Here is a 15467-nt window from a genome sequence, read left to right as displayed (position 1 = left end):
TTCTCTATCAGCTTGTTAGGGATAAAATGTCAGCGGAATAAAAACCCATTAGTCTAGTGCTATTAGTCTGTGATCTCTACAGAGTGGAGTGGGATACATGCTCACACCATAAAGGCAGGTTAAGTTAGCTCTAAATAGTTTCAGTGTAATGTTTTCTCTGGAATGACTCATAGGTTTGTGATTTTAGATTGTGTGAAGTATTTAGTGTTTTCAATTTGTTTTTACTGACCTGGAAAAGAGCTGTAGAATCCATTCTGAAACCATCTGAACCAGGTTGTCTCACCAGTGCTAAAGCACCGGGGTCATCCACTGCCAGGAAGGCTTTAAAAGGTACATCACCAAATACCCGAGCCTGTGTCTCCGGCTGGGCCTTGTCCTGAAGTCAAAGAATTACACAGGAAACGATGAAGTTTGAATAGGCCCAGAGTACACGCGATACTATAAGAAATATTCTTTTATTACTTACAATGATCTTGAATCTGTAAAGCAGTGATGGAGCATCAGCCAGACAGCCGAACTCAAAATTGCTTGGGTTATATTTAGGGACGTATCCATCTGCTCCAGTGCACAGAAACACTTTTTCTATGTTACAAATAAAGGAGCTGCCCAAGTTCTGTACTGGGTCCACCATCACTCTCCCATAAACTGCATCCCCTGATAAAAAAGAAATAAAGATTTCATCACGAGTAAAACATCAGTCATTACAAGCATAAATTTGATGGTTTAATGAAAAGTTAGTAAAAGTGGTTCTATTATGCCTGCAGATTCAGTTCTCTCAAATGACTGTACTTTGCTCAGCTATATAATGAGGAAAAACCACTAAAAGCCCAGCTAAAACCACTCTCACTCTCTACACTGACTCAGACAGCAACTTCAAGGACTTTAAGTGTTTTAAGACCTCGTTGATGGACACAAAATGCAGGCATTCTCATAATTAGCCTGTTTAGGAAAAAGCTGTGGAAGTAGTCAGAATGGCACTTCATGAATCCCTCATTTTCCTTTCATTTTGTTTTGTTGAGTTGTTGAGTCAGTAAATAATGGGGGACATTTCTGCCAAATCAACAGAACCATTCATCACACAGGAATTTCTTTTTGATCTGTAGAATGAAGAGAAGTCCACGCAGCTGAGCAATGAAAACATTCACAGAAATATTTCAAGCTTGGAGCATATTTATTTCCTTTAATGTTATTTTTTCTTTTCACATTTTAATTTTTTTTAAATTTTTTTTTTTTTTTATAGATTTTCAAGGTGTTTTAGAAATGTTGCAGTATTACCCTCTGAGAAAGCAGTGTCACTCTCCTGTCCAAAGCCCATGGAGCCGTCTGAGAGCCAGAGTGTCCGTTTAGAAAGTAAGATCATCTGTGTGTTCAGACTGAACTCAGCAGCCACTGGATCACTAACCTAAAAAGACACAGAAGACAGAAAACAAAAAAACATATTTACTATTTATTTATAATTTAAATATTTAAGATTTGAATGGTCTTCTTCTTCTTTTTTTTTTTTTTTTACATTCACAGGATACTTTGTTAGACAGACCCCACCAGTAACAGGCTGAACTCCCTTTTGCCTTCACAACTGCCTTAATTCTTCATGGCATTGATTCAACAGTGCTGGAAACATTCCTCAGAGAGGAATTTAATCCATATTGACATGAAAGCATCACATAGGTGCTCCACATTTATCAGCTACACATCCATGATGTGAATCTCCAGGTTCATCACATCCTAAAGGTGCTTTATTGGACTGGGATATGCTGACTGTGGAGGCCATTTAAGTAAAGTGAACCGTTGTCATGTTCAAGAAACCAGTTTGAGATGATTTAAGCTTTGTGACAACCTGAACTGCTGGTAAAAGACAAGAAAAATGCCAAATTTGGACCCTACCATCCTTATATTGCAGGAAACATAGAGAATCATCAGTCTAGGCAACATTTTTCCAACCTTCTATTTTGTAATTTTGGTGAGTTGTTTTAATTTGCAGCCTTAGTTTCCTGTTCTTAGCTGACAGGAGTGGCACCTGGTGTGGTTTTCTGCTGCTGTAGCTGACAGGTTTGATGTGTTTTTGTGTTCAGAGATGATTGGCTCTTTGAGTTACTGTTGCCTTCCCATTCGTTTGGAGCAGTCTGGTCATTGTCCTCTGACCTCTAACACCTAGAAAACTGCTGCTAACTGGATATTTTCTCGTTTTTGGACCACTTTCTGTAAACCCTGGAGATGTTTGTGTGGGGAAATCCCAGTAGATTAATAGTTTGTGAAACATTCAAACCAGCCCATCTGACACCAACAAAGACCACGTTTATAGTCACTTAAACACCTTTCTTCCCCATTCTAACGTTAAATTTTGAGTTTCAGAAGGTCATCTTGACCATGTCTACCTGCATTAAGTTGCTGCCACATGATTGGATAGATATTTGGATCAGATATTTCTATAAATGCAGTTGACTGCAGTCGAACAGGTATACCTAATGAAGTGACTGATCAGTGTATATTGTGAGTAAAATTGTGTTTTCATTCTGGAGATGATTATATGTTCGCATCAGCACCAGTGAAGAGATGCACTATAGCAACAGTGTGTGGACAAAATGAGAAGGTTGATTAAAGACTTAAGAGAGGAGAGTTACTGTTTTATGTGTACTTAATTAGATAGGGAGGACAGTTAAGGAATAACAGAGTCAGATATTTAACCAAGTAAGTGAATAGGATCCAATGAGAAAACAGTGTAATGATCAGTGTTTAAAAATATATTTTTACTTATAATACAGTCTACATAAAGATATATCTACATCCAAATATGGAGACTCTATAGGGGATCTAAAAGGGCAAGCTCTCTGTATGTAGTCCACTTTTAGCCCTATTGACCAATCACTCTTGCGTATACTTGGATTTATAAGTAGCCAAACAGTAAATGTGGAGAGCAGAGGAGGGATTGTATTTTCGGAAATTCAATCTCCAAAACATGTGATGGTGATTAATTTTTATTTGCTTTTTAAAAAAAATATATATCTGCATTTGCAAACAATAGCCACAGAATTTAATCCAGAAACTCCAAACACGAAATTATCCACTGGCACCATACTACCAAGTTCAGTATGCCACTTAATTAAGACATTTTTAAAAAAAATTATTAGGGGTTTTGTAATAGTGTTTCATTGCTGTCACAGTAGTTAAAATGTTTATCACTTAAACAGTGTAGCCACTAAACACAAATACATTTTATTTTATTTATTTTATAACCATGAATAAATGGTTAAATCTGATGCAGGCGTAACTTGTTAGACAAGGTGGAATTACCTGCTGAAAGCGGATATCCAGGTCGAAGGTGAGAGGCTCTCTGGGATTGCAGACAGGAGGGACTGCGTACTCCAGGCTGGGAGGGGACGTACAGGGGAGGAGCTTCATTGTGTACATGCCAGAGTAGTCACGCACCTGAGTGGAAAAATTCGATTAATTAAGAATAAAGTGTAAGAAAAATAAATGAGAAAACAAATGCGGCTGTTTTTAAAAGCAAACTCTCTCCTCACAGCAAAATCAGAGATGAATATCCACTGCTGGATAGGCTGGCTGTAAGTTGGCTCAGTCCTGACAAGGCTAAGGTTAAAGGTTAAACCAGGGTGTTCAGGACACATAACCATGGAGGTGAGTAGTGACGCTGTTGGGAAACAAGACATCGGTCATCAGAGGCAAACATAAAACAACCTTATTGGTTAATATCATTAGTTAAATATAAGCCACAGGTAAAATCTGCAAAGCCGTGGTCACCCTTTTTTTACACTAAACATCTTCTAGAATCTGTTTATTTTACATTTTTGAAACATATTATGACATGCTAAAGAGCAGCATTGCATTTAAACTGCATATTATATAACTGATGTGACATACCTGGATGTGAAAACACAAACAGGCCTCTGAATCGAGCTTCTGTGCGGAAGTTGACAACTAGTTGTCCTTGACTATTTATACGCATGCTGGTTGGGTAAAGGGCACCTGCAAAGACAGTGACAGTTGCATACTTCATTAATTTACAGGGCCTTAGATTGTAGAAATGACATAAAAGTATTGTGTTAAATCTTTGTTGCAAACTGCAGCTCAAATCTTGCCTTGTAGTTCAGCCTCTGGCGGGCTACCGATTCCATCTCTCCATAAGATGGCAGTGTCGTACACAAATGTGAGCCTCAGCTCCGACTGTAAGTCAAAGTGCTGCCATCCTCCCGCTCCCACGGGGGAGTGAAAGACATATGACACATGTAATGGGACTCGTAGGGTCACAAAGGACTGGACCAGATTAAGCACCTGCAGTGACAAAGATTAAATTTAAACTTCAAAGGCGAACCTGGTCTTGTTCCTGAGGTTCAAAGACATAACAACATCACGACATCATCACATAGAATAGCTCACAAAGAAAATGAGGGATAATATTCTGCCATTGTGGCTGTTTTAAGGTATATTTTGAAAATGCTTCATGTTATTGAAGTTAGTAATACGCATGTATATGTGTGTGCTGTGGCCTTAAAGGACACTTTACAGGGAAATCTGACACCAACAAGTCCAGTTTAAGATCTATAGCAGTAAGATATGACTGCATTTTTATGCAGTTTTAAAACTGTTATGTGGCTGCAATAATGCTCTACATATGTGATACTGCTGCTGGAGATACTGACTCACTGGAAACATTCCTGCTCTAAAAGAGCTGTCTTAAAATGGTCAAAGTGGTGAAAGTGGGAGCAGTCTCTGGTATCTGCACTTTCTGACCTGTGAGCGGTACCTGCCCGCACTGGCTCTGTGTTCATGTGGAGACGTGCCTACGCCTCTGGGCATTTAGAGCTCAGACAAACGATTTGCAGAATGGCCTTCTGACACAACCTGCTGGGCTCTAATAGATTCCTGTGGCCTGTTAGGCTGGGCACTAAGCCCTGCACTGTGACATGACAGTCGCCCCGGCCTGCACAGAGTTGTCTCCAATCAGCCAGCCTGCCCACTTAGAAGAGCACTTGGGTCACAGGGCAGCCACAAAAAAGACTGTTCCTTTTTCCACTGATGCTCAAAGTGAACCTGTGAGGCCTGACTCTATACATTTATACACAGTACAAGTCCTGTATATAAATGTATACCAGTGAAAAAAACATCATTAATATCTTTTCATAACTTATAAATGTATTGTTTGTTTTTTTTAAATAATCCGATAAATGTGGTCACTAATAAATAAAGAAATATGCAATCAAGTTTATGTTACTGGCAGCAGCCTGCTTACTTGCTAAGACGTGTTTATTTCTGCTACGTTCACTTTTAGATCTCATAACTTAAGGCAACAAAGTTCCAATTGTTGAGAAAGGCTTTTATCGCCTGGGTGATGCCCTTGTTATTAAATAAACCCGGAGCTATGTAAAATGAGTATCTCCCATTATAATAGCAAATCAATATACAACTCGACATATCCTCAGAGCCAAAATATATTTGCAAGTGCTGTAGGGCATGAATTAATAATCATCAGCATGGATTGTAGAGGAGGTTTTTTACCATGATTTGCCCCCGTACGCTTCCAAACCATCTTTATCAACACTCTGTTTTAATTAACTGAACTTAAATTAAGAATATGTTGCCAAGGTGAAAAAAAGTGTTGATGCCTGTAAGGCATATGTGCCAATAGCAAAAAAAGGAAAACGGGGAGACTTGCTACTTTAGCAAGACAAACCCTTGGTCCTCTCAGGAACTGACGAGATCTCCAGACAATGTAGTCTTTATCTGCCAGGATTTACCTCATCTTCAAAGTAAAAAACAACTAGGCAAATGGACAAGGCTTGTTTTAGCCACGGGTTCAAAGGTGAGCCAGACCTCCAAGGCAGGACTGCTTACCTGTCCGTCAGTTCCGATGGTGCCTCCACAGTCGCTGAGCAGCTCAGACATGTCATAGTAGCTTGTGAATTCCCACAAACAAGCCTCCAAGTTAAGGTTTCTGTAGAATCGTAGTGTGCTGGATCCCCTGAGGGACGTGCTGTACTGGTAAGGTGCAGTCTCGCCAATTACTTCTGGATTTTTGGTGGCATCAGAGAGGAAGCCATAGCGAGTCTTAACTTCAGTGTAGTCCAGCAAGTTGGAGCAGCGATGGTGCCCAACACGGGTACCGTCGGGGCTAAGCGTCAGTTCAAAGTTTGACAGAGGCCGTGTAGATACTACAGGCAACATACCTACAGGGACACACATGTAGCAGTTGGACAGCAGACACATTAATAATTGGTGAATAACTTAAGTAGCTTCTTATTAAAAGAATATGGTTGATCAGTGACACGGATGATGTTTCAAAACAACATTCTGTCTCTGCATGATTTCCTATTAGTCTTAATTTTTAGTCAGGAATTGCTTACCATCAATGTGAGGCATGGTGACAGTTAGTTTGATAAGATTGGGGTGGTCTGTGTCTTCTGCTCCACTGTATCGCAGCTTAGCAGAGAAGGGCTCGGCCCCCACTGTGCCTGCAACACGGGGCTGGCACATCCCTGCAACCATGAAAAATACAAAGCAACATAAAATATTCTATTTCTCTAAAAAACAGTTCAAGCTTTTGTTATGGTTAACTCTTTTATGAAAGACACTGAATGTTCAAAGTTAGCGAATGGACTAAACTCACCCTCGTCCGTGCTGATGGATACTATGGGGCTAGTGAGTTCTAGACCTTCATCTCCATTGGAGTTCACAGCTCTTGCTGCACACTGAACCCTAGAACCAGCCTGGAAATAGACTGAATCCAGAGTTATCATTTTAGACGAGGTGAAGAAGGTGTCAAAGTCAACTTCCCTCATCGGGCTGGTAACGCCGTCTGGACCAGTGGGGGCGCTGACGAGCCAACGATACCGAGTTAGGGTATTGTTGATGTTCTCGCTGACGCAGATGGAGCCTGTTTTGTCATAGTCTAGGTACTTAGGATTACAAGCCTGGAAATGGGAAAAGAAACAGTGCATTTAAGTGAAATTCACCACCAAACCTACAGCAGAATTGTTTCTTTATGCCAGCAAGGAGCCCTGAAGGTAGCTCGTAATAAACAAAGTGTGCACATCTGTTAAATACTACCTCATTAAGAGATTTCATCTGGACTTGTGAGACACAAAGCTTTGTTAAATTAACCATTAACACAGAAAATGACAACAATTATCTATTTATCATAGTATCAGTTAGGACATACAGTGACACAAATGACTGGGTATCCGGCCACAGGCAGAGAGCCCCTGGTTCCATCAGGGTCATCGTAATGCAGCAACGACACCACTCTGGGCACTGAGGGGAATGTCACATCTGCCATGCTGTTGGTCTCCTCAATATAAATTATGGCTTTACTCATCTGCTGATTGACAATAAGAGCAATTAAGAGAGGTTCTTAAACGGGAGCAAATTACTGATTGCAAAGTGATAACGTGGTAATTAGATGCTTTAAAGGTAAACACTAATTTAGTTTGGCTTTCACCTTTGTCTCTGCCACCATGTTCTCGTCAGGCTTCAGATGCACGGTGAACGCCTCCCTCATTTCTCTTACACCATCATATAAAATCTCCACCTCCACAAAATGGTCTCGGTCACCTTGTTTGAAAATAATTTCTGCAGAGAGAAAGGAGAGACACTTGACAAATATATTTTCGAGCAAATTTCAGAATTGTACTAGAGGGATAAAAGTGCCTGGCAGTATTATTTACCCTCAGATATGGGATGGTAGTCCTCCCCAGAGGTAGCAGATCCATCTTTGGTGTGAACTCGGACAACAGAGACCTTGGATGTGTCTCCAGCACGCAGCACTGGGATCCTTACTACAGACACTTGGCCACTTTCCTTGGGCTCAGTCACACTGAATTTGGTCTCTCCAAAACTAATAATTGCCTCTGAAAAACCATGAAATATTGACAGTAAAGTATAACTGTGACATTTCCACATACCATATATTACAGTCACAGTGGGCACAACCTTTGTGATCTGTTAAAAAACACTATTGTAGATCTAATCTAACTTTAAATGTGTTATAATGATATCAAAAGCCTTTACACTGTGTCTTTAGCCCAAAAAGAGGATTCTTACTGTCGCCATCATCTTTTATCTTGATCAGTGTTTCATTTTGCTCTCCAATGGATGCTCCAAATGGAGAGTCACTCTTAGGGCTTCCCAAAACAAGACGGAGCTCTTCCTCTTCCTCATGTTCAGTGTCATCAACCAAAACCAGGAAACACGGTTTTTCAATTTCTCCTGAAATAAAGTACAAATGAGTAATTAACCATTCCAGCTATATTTCAGAATTGAATGTTCCAATTGAATTCAATTTTATTTATATAGCACAAGGTGCTTTATAATACTATGGGCAGGTAAGAAATACACACACACACAAACCATGTAAGAGGACATGTGCAAGATTTTACTACACAACCTGGTAAGAAGGTGATGATAGAAGCGTCTGTGTTAGGCCTCTCATTGAAGTCCATCATGACCTGTGCTGTTCCCTGTCTGCTGTAACAGCGTACTGTCGACTTGTAACTGATATCACCGCTACGGTATACAGTGGCTGAGATCTGCCCCAAGTTCTCATTGCCCACATACGTAGCTTCACGGAACTGCACCTTTGGCACTAAATCCAAAAATCAGAAATGATACATAAAGATAAGTGTGGCCATGTTAATAAGCTCTCATTGCATCCCATATTTTCACTCACAGTCAGAAACGGAGTCGTTGATGATGATAGCAGTCTTGCTTGGCTCCCCGAGGATCCCATTCATTGGCATCCGTAGTACCAGTTCAAACTTCTCTGGCCCTTCCAGCACTGGCTGACCCAGATCATCCAGGATTGTCACGCGAACTGTCTGCATGGTGACCCCTGGTGCAAAGTCTAGATTCCTGCTGATCCCCACGTAATCCACACCAGCTGCCCCACAACACAATATAGGTCAGACATGTTTAAAGAACAGTGTTTATAAAACGTAGTGCATATAGCAAAAATCAACTACAGTACATGATCATAGTTGTCTTGACAACAGCTCTCATGTTCATAATGCATTTGTGAATCTCAGGCTGCAAGCAAGTTGAATACTAAGTTCTATACTTCATGCTAGCAAAACGCCTGTTTCTATTTCATGTTTCATAGGCATGAACAATTGGAATTTGTTGTGATATTAAAGCAGCACTGCTAGAATCTGGACATCTCCCTGAGTGCTGACAGGTTATTCATCTGCTATTCCGTGAAGCGTCTGAGTATTGAGAGCTCAAACTTTGCCCTCAGGCTTTTTTCATGTACTTATGACCCACTTATGTGTGTAAGTGTGAGTCTGAATTTCTAACATGCTGCATATGATTAGATTTTGGTTATTTTTGCAGTTAAAAAGCAAGCAGGAGTAGAGATGTTAGGAATCTGTGCAAAGAAGAGAAGACTGCCTGGGGGAACCAGATAATAGACGCTATAGGGTAGACTTAAAGGGATAGCAACCAGTCTTACAGTCGAAAGCGGTTAGGAACAAGCAGAACAATTGGCATGCATTCCTGAAGCTCTATTCTCAGTCAGACTGTCATTATCCTCACAACAATGTGTAGATCCAGCGCGTATAAGACATGGTCCGAACAGAAAAGCCCTAGCTCCCCTCCCCCCACCTTTAACCAGTGTTTACATTCCCCTAGGCCATCCACTCAACATATTCAGTGCTGAAATCTGTTTGCACAGTTGAGCTCAAAATGACTATCAATGTGACATCTTAAATCTTTTGTTTTCTGTGATTTACATTTATCTAAGAATAAACTAGACAACGCTGTTAGAGAAAGGGACCAGCAGATACCTTCAGCTGAGACAGGATCTGTCTTTCTGGAGCGCACTGTGACAGTTCCTCCTTTGGAAAGATCAGTCCCTGTCCTCCACACCTGCACCTCCACGTAGCCGTCACTCTCATCCACGTGGTAGTCTGTGTTGCCAAAGTAGAAGACGGGATCTGGAAACGAGAGAAAAAAAACATGAGGAAAAACACGTGGGAGAATGCAGACCATAATAACCTTCAACCCGAATCACAACAGGATATCTGAATGTCTGGTGTAATTGCTAAGTTGAATCTTTTAATAAGTAGCATAACCTGTAAAATTATCTCTGATTACAGGAGATTTTAAAGGAACTTTTCCATTGAATAAGCAGCTGGTAGCGAACACAGTAATTGTAGACCTTAAATAGCGCTTTCTAACTTCCTGGCACGATGTTTTGGTGGCATTCCTATAACTGTGACAAGTATCCAAAGGGGAAAAAAGAAACCTGACGGCTGGTTTTGTCCTGGTGGAGCTCACTTTGATAGCGATGGGTCTGAGAGCCAGACAGGAGGCCTGACAGAAGGTCTGGGGGGTTGTAAAGCTCCATACGCCAGCCCAGGACTGCCTGACTGCAATTAGTGTTTCTATGAGCTGAGCTGAGATTCCACTGCAGCCAAACTCACCCACTGTTATTCTAGTTAACTCTTTCAGAACCAGTGTCCTCTCAATGATGTCCAGCATGTTATGCTGCTGGTGAAATGGCTGTGTAAGGGTTTGGACTTTGGTGGACATTCTCCTAAGAAGATGCTGTAAGAATTTTGGGGGGTTTAATACAGATTGCTGTAGACACTCCCTGTAGTACCGCTCACAACTGAACATACTGATAACGACATGAATGAATGAAAAGTTTTACATTTGGATTCCATAAGACCTTTTGCCACTCAGTCCAGTTTTTGTTTAACCTCCTAGGACCCACGTCCACATATGTGGACATAACATTTTGGGTTGTCTAGACCAAAATACTAATTTTTGCTCTACAAGGGCCTGATATCTACTTACGAGGACATTATACTGCCACTTTTCTATTAAAATTTTAAACAAATATCTTCATATGTGACTCTCATTTTTCTTAAAAACAAAAAACAGGTAAAAACAAATTCCCCCATTTGTCCAGTTTGCTCACTGTTTTTAAGGACACACTGCACAGCATGTCAAGACATGCAATGTTTTCAGCTAATAGCTCTTTAGAAATCATCTTGTTGGTGCACAAAAAATAGTTTGTTGCTGTCAAATGGCTGTGCAGACTGTTTTTGCAAAAAGGTGCTAGTAAAAAAGTATCTAAAAATACGTTTTGACAATGTAAATTGTTTCTTTTCCAAGCTGCCTGTTATGTGTAGATACAACAAAATATAAAGGAATGAGAGGTGGCTCGAGATTTTTGCACACTACTGTAGTTAATATCACTAATGAGAGCCACAACTGAGCAGTAAAAACCTTGGGCTTTCAAAAGCTACTGTGACCAAATAATGAATAAATTAAGTGAATGTCAGTGGCCATGGGCAGAGTTGTGGTTTCCATGACAATACACCTACAAAAAGGTACTTAGCTGTTTCTCATCACACAGTATGGGGCAAAACTGAATATGTGGAACGGAGCGATAAACGCAATGAAAAAAAAAAACTAAACTAAACAAATCCACGCTGTTATGCGTTATAATTATGTTATCTAGTGAAACCAAAACACAAGACCAAGGAAACAGCGAATTAGTGACAGAGATTAACTGTTAATAGTGCTGCCAGGCTCTATTATGGATCAGGGAAAAGTGTTTATTATTTTTCACCACATTATACTTCTAAGTAATCTGACTCTTAGAAGATCTGAAATATTTTGATGCAGTCTGCCTTGGCAGCAAGTGCTCGATATTAGCAAGAAAAGACAAGTTCAAAAAAGGAACAGGTCTTTTAAGCAAAGCCTGGGGTTTCATGGTTCTTAGAGAAACCATCTCTGCAATTGAAGTAATATTATTCCTAAGCGTAAGCAAAGGACATACGACTTTTATGCTTTAATCTGTTCTGAGAGCATGGCCAAGACAAAGAGTGGTGCATCAAGAGTCTTGCAGCTGCCAGAATTTCTACCCACAGAGAGAACAAACAAAGATGGTTTTGGCTGCCTGCAGTGGGACCCCAACTGGAAGAGTAATCAGATCTACTAACCTGAGGTGAGCAGCCAGCAACTCAGGCCCTGTTGTACTAGCCCAGTAATCAGATAAGGTTTGTGCAGCAGACAAACACTGAGCTTCAAAGAACTATGACTCATTAAATGAAAGGTAAGCCACCGTATCCTTGATTCACGAGCAGTAGCCTCCTATACCTCAAAGCACATCTAAGATTACATGGATGTTAGTGGTGATGATGCACATTTAGACCTATTTGTATTATGCAAAATCATGTAAACTGTTGAAATCCCATATCTTTGTAAACAGAGGAACAAACTTTAAATGTGGAATAAAAGCAAAAAGCCACAGGGCTTCTTCTTTTGAAATTAAACATAAAAATGTAGATCAGAAGTAAGAGGCCCGTTGATTTAATCATTGGGCTCGTCCCATTATTGTGTAATATGCCGGAAACACAATAGCAAACAAAGAAATATCCTTACTGTTGCATATGAGTGAACATAGTATAAAAGAAGAGGCACAAGGAGAGACACAGACATCCCTAAGGAGACTGTTGCGCTCCCACTGACTGCTTGATTTCACTTGAACTTTGCATGACATTCCCACAGCGTTAAGTGGCTTGTCTAATGGTGAGATTCAATTGAGCCCTGGCAAATGCACTTCTGCCCACTGTGTGCTAGACAAATCTCTCTGCAGCAGAAAATGCATACAAAATCAGCTCCATATTCAATACGGGAAAATCAACAACTTTAACAACGGCTGACAGCAATGCACGCTTGAAAATTCAAAGCAAGGTCTAGATTGAGCCTCTTTAGGCCGACGACTGAAGTCAGCACTTCTCTGCTTAAGTGCTTTAAGACATCTGTTTATATCAGAACGAACGGGAATCCAGGTGAGACATAATGACGGGGTTTGAGAGGTCTTCCTCAATTCATCCCCATCCAGGATGTACAGCACATGCACTGAACCCGCCCATCTTTCAAACAGGTCATAATCATACCTTGAGAACCAGTGCGAAATTTACAGGCCAAGTGACACGAGATGATAAACACACCAGTCAAGTCTTGCTGTACAAGCATTCTCATGTCTTTCACTCCCAACCACCAAAATATTTTCCCGGATGCAAAGTCAATATCAAACAGCAATTACCGCTGCAAGAAAGGACAAGTTTCTCCGAACCATCACAGGAAAAGCCAGAGTGGAGTCTGTAAGGATGTGGCCGTTTATGCGCAGATGGTCTGCTGCTGGGAAAATAGCAGGTATTCTATGGTTTGCAGATGTTCCTGTTACTGCAGAATACCCGGACAGCTTGAAAACCTTAATCCCTTTCAGTGCTAATAATCTACAAGATTTAAATGTGTCCAGGAAAAGTAGTAATCATATATATTTATGGTCATTTATTGCTACAATCTATCTTTTTGTTTAAGATATTTCCAACCAGAATATACATTTATTTGACTAATTAGCACACTTTCACCCACAGAGAGCGAGTAAGAGTAAGAGAAAACCACCAGACTAACATAGAAATATGTAAAATTGTACAACTCCAGAGACCACCTGGGGAGACTTTAAGTGATGGATCAGTCAAATTTCCTTCAAAAACAAGAATATCAGTTTCTGTGCCGTCTCAGAGTCTGGCGGTATTGCCTTACTTTTATTCGCTCTCTGTGGGTGAAGGTGTGCTAATTAGTAAAATGAATATTTTGGTTGGAAAGAAAACATGTCTTCTCTCAGTGCCACAGGTCTTTAACAATAAGCTGACGTTTAACAATAAGCTCAGAGCCGAAAGGGATTTTTCCAGTTTTTTATGACAGGGCAGTAGCTCTGTAGTGTGTATTTTTTTGCATCAGTGTGTATTTCTGTTGATGAGAAGAGAACAGAAAAGGATTGTGAAACGCTTTGCATTTAGATCTCAGTATAAGTAATAGAAACCACCTGAACCTTTCTGAGCATATGCAGGCACCGTTTCATGTTAATTACCGCGGTGCCGTTTAAATTTCTATAGAGCTTGTCAGTTTGTAGCTTCTCTTGTTGTTTACCATTTCCTTCATTGTTACGTTCTGCTGTCTTCTCTTGGCTTCAGTTTGCTAGTACAGTCTGTCCTCACTTGTTATTAGGACATTTTGGCTTCTGTTTAGCTTTTTAATTTACTGCTCCTCAGTATCTGTTTCATTTTTATGAGTGATTTTTGTTGTTGTATTTCCTCCTCTAGCCTGACAGTTTAATTGTTTCTGAAAGGGAGCACGATGCCATTTACACAGTACATGCATATTATATACATTGAATATATATATATTTCTGTGCCATCTCTGCATCGGTGCTAATAGTAAAATGATTCTTTTGGTCAGAAAGAAAACAGGTCTTCTCTCTGTGCCACGGGTCTTTAAACCTGGTTATTACTGCAGTAAACTTCACCTCATTTAGGCATAAAAGCTGTAGACATAATCAATGTAGAATTCCAGAAACTGTCAGATTAATATCAGACTACTGGCAGACAATAGCAACTCCACCTTCTGCAGCACGTGTGGTTTCTTGCACATGCCACCGCAGTAGGTGGCCAGGATTGTGTTTGCACAGAGCAGGGAGTGCATATATTGGTGCGTGCTTCATATTTCACTGCAGCACTAAAGCTTTCCAGCTTGGAAAGAAGACAGCTGCTTTTTCCCCTCCTTTTTTTCTCTTGAGTTCTTTCTTTCTATTTTTTTTCTTTCTTTCTTTATCAGTAGTATATGTTTAATAACTGTGTGACCCCACAAGCTGGCAAACCTACTCTGAGCCCTCCTGGGAAGTCCTTGCGCGGACCTCTCACAGGCAGGGGCAGGTGCTTAGCCAGGATCTGACTCCTACCTCCCTCCTATAGCACCCGCTTGACAGGCATTCCTACAAGAGGGATAACAAAGAAGGATGCGATGCCCCCATTTGCCTCAAGCTCTTATATACTGAGGCAAACTTACAAAGGGAACCTGGATTGCATACTTGAATTTAATACCTAGCTAGAAAAGCTAAATTTGAAGTGGAACTGAATCTCCCGCCGCCTCTCTGCTCTTTCAGATATTTCATTGGTCTTGTTCTGCTTGACTCAGAACTACTTACCATTTACTTCTCCATCAATATTAAAGGCATTTAATAATCACCTCCTTCAGGCAGAAGTGAAAGGTCGACATGACCTTATTTCTCCCTGCTCTTCACGTTCCATTTATACAGTGGTTGCCGGTAACATTAGGTACCTAATCCTGAAATTATACTCGCTGTGCCGACTTTACACGTATTATGTGCATAAGCACCTTTTGTGTGTATTTGCATGTACAGGTGGTTGATCTGATGTCAGGTAATGGTGTCATTGTAATAAGGTGCAAACCTGTCAGACAGCAGCTCCAGGCACTGTTTCGCTCCATGTGGCACTAAAAGATTCCACAGTAAGAACCAGATCTTAAGAATAACAGCAAAATGAACACAAAGGAACTTTCTTCAAAAGCGCGCTGTATACTGTACTCCATACAATTACGTTGTATTGGCGCACTACTGTGAGTTCATTGCTTTCTGACAA

General features: G+C 40.5%; 1 protein-coding gene across 2 annotated transcripts in view; it reads right to left on the bottom strand.

The window, feature by feature from the left end:
* LOC146503660 (FRAS1-related extracellular matrix protein 2-like) overlaps positions 1-15467 on the bottom strand; it is a 52687-nt gene that overhangs the window by 4601 nt on the left and 32619 nt on the right. The window contains exons 7-23 of one of the 2 annotated variants that reach the window (XM_085184809.1): positions 9792-9941; positions 8681-8890; positions 8399-8596; positions 8056-8220; positions 7680-7862; positions 7454-7584; positions 7175-7333; positions 6623-6926; positions 6360-6491; positions 5851-6182; positions 4098-4290; positions 3880-3984; positions 3522-3649; positions 3292-3426; positions 1276-1402; positions 467-654; positions 230-376 (exon numbers count right to left, since the gene is read on the bottom strand). In XM_085184809.1, the coding sequence (XP_085040935.1) occupies positions 230-376; positions 467-654; positions 1276-1402; positions 3292-3426; positions 3522-3649; positions 3880-3984; positions 4098-4290; positions 5851-6182; positions 6360-6491; positions 6623-6926; positions 7175-7333; positions 7454-7584; positions 7680-7862; positions 8056-8220; positions 8399-8596; positions 8681-8890; positions 9792-9941 (2987 nt within the window). The remainder of the gene's footprint in view (positions 1-229; positions 377-466; positions 655-1275; positions 1403-3291; positions 3427-3521; positions 3650-3879; positions 3985-4097; positions 4291-5850; positions 6183-6359; positions 6492-6622; positions 6927-7174; positions 7334-7453; positions 7585-7679; positions 7863-8055; positions 8221-8398; positions 8597-8680; positions 8891-9791; positions 9942-15467) is intronic. The other variant, XM_085184810.1, reaches the window with a different exon arrangement.

This window comes from Neolamprologus multifasciatus, chromosome 14 (genome assembly GCF_963576455.1).
Source record: "Neolamprologus multifasciatus chromosome 14, fNeoMul1.2, whole genome shotgun sequence".
NCBI lineage: Eukaryota > Metazoa > Chordata > Actinopteri > Cichliformes > Cichlidae > Neolamprologus > Neolamprologus multifasciatus.
This window is presented reverse-complemented; position numbering and strand designations above follow the sequence as displayed.